General features: G+C 51.0%; 1 protein-coding gene across 2 annotated transcripts in view; it reads left to right on the top strand.

The window, feature by feature from the left end:
• SPTBN4 (spectrin beta, non-erythrocytic 4) overlaps positions 1 to 1,491 on the top strand; it is a 114,646-nt gene that overhangs the window by 10,522 nt on the left and 102,633 nt on the right. For both annotated transcript variants that reach the window (XM_037729458.1, XM_017503200.2), the window contains exon 2: positions 612 to 798. In XM_037729458.1, coding sequence (XP_037585386.1) covers positions 627 to 798 — 172 coding nt within the window. In that variant the 5' untranslated portion in view covers positions 612 to 626. The remainder of the gene's footprint in view (positions 1 to 611; positions 799 to 1,491) is intronic.

Below are 1,491 nucleotides of genomic sequence, written 5' to 3'. Positions count from 1 at the left end.
CTCCGCCTCCTGGGTTCAAGCGATTCTCCTGCCTCAGCCTCCCCAGCAGCTGGGATTACAGGCATACACCACAATGCCCAGCTAATTTTGTATTTTCAATAGAGATGGGGTTTCTCCATGTTGGTCAGGCTGGTCTTGAACTCCCAACCTCAGATGATCTGCCTGCCTTGGCCTCCCAAAGTGCTGGGATTACAGGTGTGAGCCACCGAGACTGGCTAATTTTTGCATTTTTTGTAGAGACAGGGTTTCACCATGTTGCCTGGGCTTGTCTCGAAGTCCTGGGCTCAAGCAATCCACCCTTCTCAGCCTCCCAAAATGTTGGAATTACAGGCCTGAGCTACTGCGCCTGGCTTATTTTTATTTTTGTAGAGACGAAATCTCACTGTTTTACCCAGGCTGGTCTCTAATCCCTGGGCTCAAGCTATTCTCCTGCCTCTGCCTCCCAAAGTGCTGGGATTACAGGCATGAGCCACTGTGCTGAGGCCTTATCATTATTATGTCCACTTTAAAGACAGAGAAACTGAGGACAAGAGAGGGGACAGGACTCAAAGCCAGTCACTGTTAGAAATGGGACCTGATCCTAGACCTAACCCACCTCTCCCCATGTCCAGGCCTCACTTGCCCCGATGGCGCAGGTACCAGGGGAGGTGGACAACATGGAGGGCCTGCCTGCCCCTAACAACAACAACCCTGCCGCCCGCTGGGAGAGTCCGGATCGGGGCTGGGAGCGGGAGCAGCTGGCCGCCTCCACCGCAGCCGCCTCACTCTTTGAGTGTTCCCGGATCAAGGCCTTGGCAGGTACCTGGGGGAGGGCTGGGGTGGGTTGAGGAGGAGGGGGAAGGGGGAAAGGTACCTGACAACCTTGGTGGCTGGGAGGGTGGGAAGAGAGACCAACCCTGTCCAATAGAACTTTCCATGGTGGTGGAAATAGTCTATATCCGTGATGTCCAATATAATAATCACTAGTCTGTGTGGCTTTTGAGCACTTGAAATGTTGTTAGTGCTATGTGACAGACTGAGTTTTAAATTTTGTTTGGTTTTAACCAAATTTACTTTTATAATTTTCGAGACGGAGTCTTGCTCTGTTGCCCAGGCTGGGGTGCCGTGGTGTGATCTTGGTTCACTGCAATCTCCACCTCACTGCTCAAGCCATCTTCCCACCTCGGCCTCCCAAATAGCTGGGACTACAGGTGCGCACCACCACACCCAGCTAATTTTCTTGTATTTTTAGTAGAGACAGGGTTTCACTGTGTTTGCCAGGCTGGTTTCAAACTTCTGACCTTAAGTGATCCACCTGCCTTGGCCTCCCAAAGTGCTGGGATTTCAGGCGTGAGCCGCTGCATCGGGCCCAATTTTAATTAAATTTAAATAGCCACATGTGGCTTGTACTGCTGTATGGGGGCAGTGGAACCTTAGAAACTTAGAAATGTACAGTCCCAGAACGGTGGGACTTTGTAAGCATATTCCCTTAGAATCCCGAAATGAAAAAAA

The sequence above is a fragment of the Cebus imitator genome, unplaced genomic scaffold (assembly GCF_001604975.1).
Source record: "Cebus imitator isolate Cc_AM_T3 unplaced genomic scaffold, Cebus_imitator-1.0 Scaffold306, whole genome shotgun sequence".
NCBI classification, from domain to species: Eukaryota; Metazoa; Chordata; class Mammalia; order Primates; family Cebidae; genus Cebus; species Cebus imitator.
The sequence above is the reverse complement of the archived record's forward strand: the minus strand, read 5'-3'. Positions and strand labels throughout refer to the sequence as shown.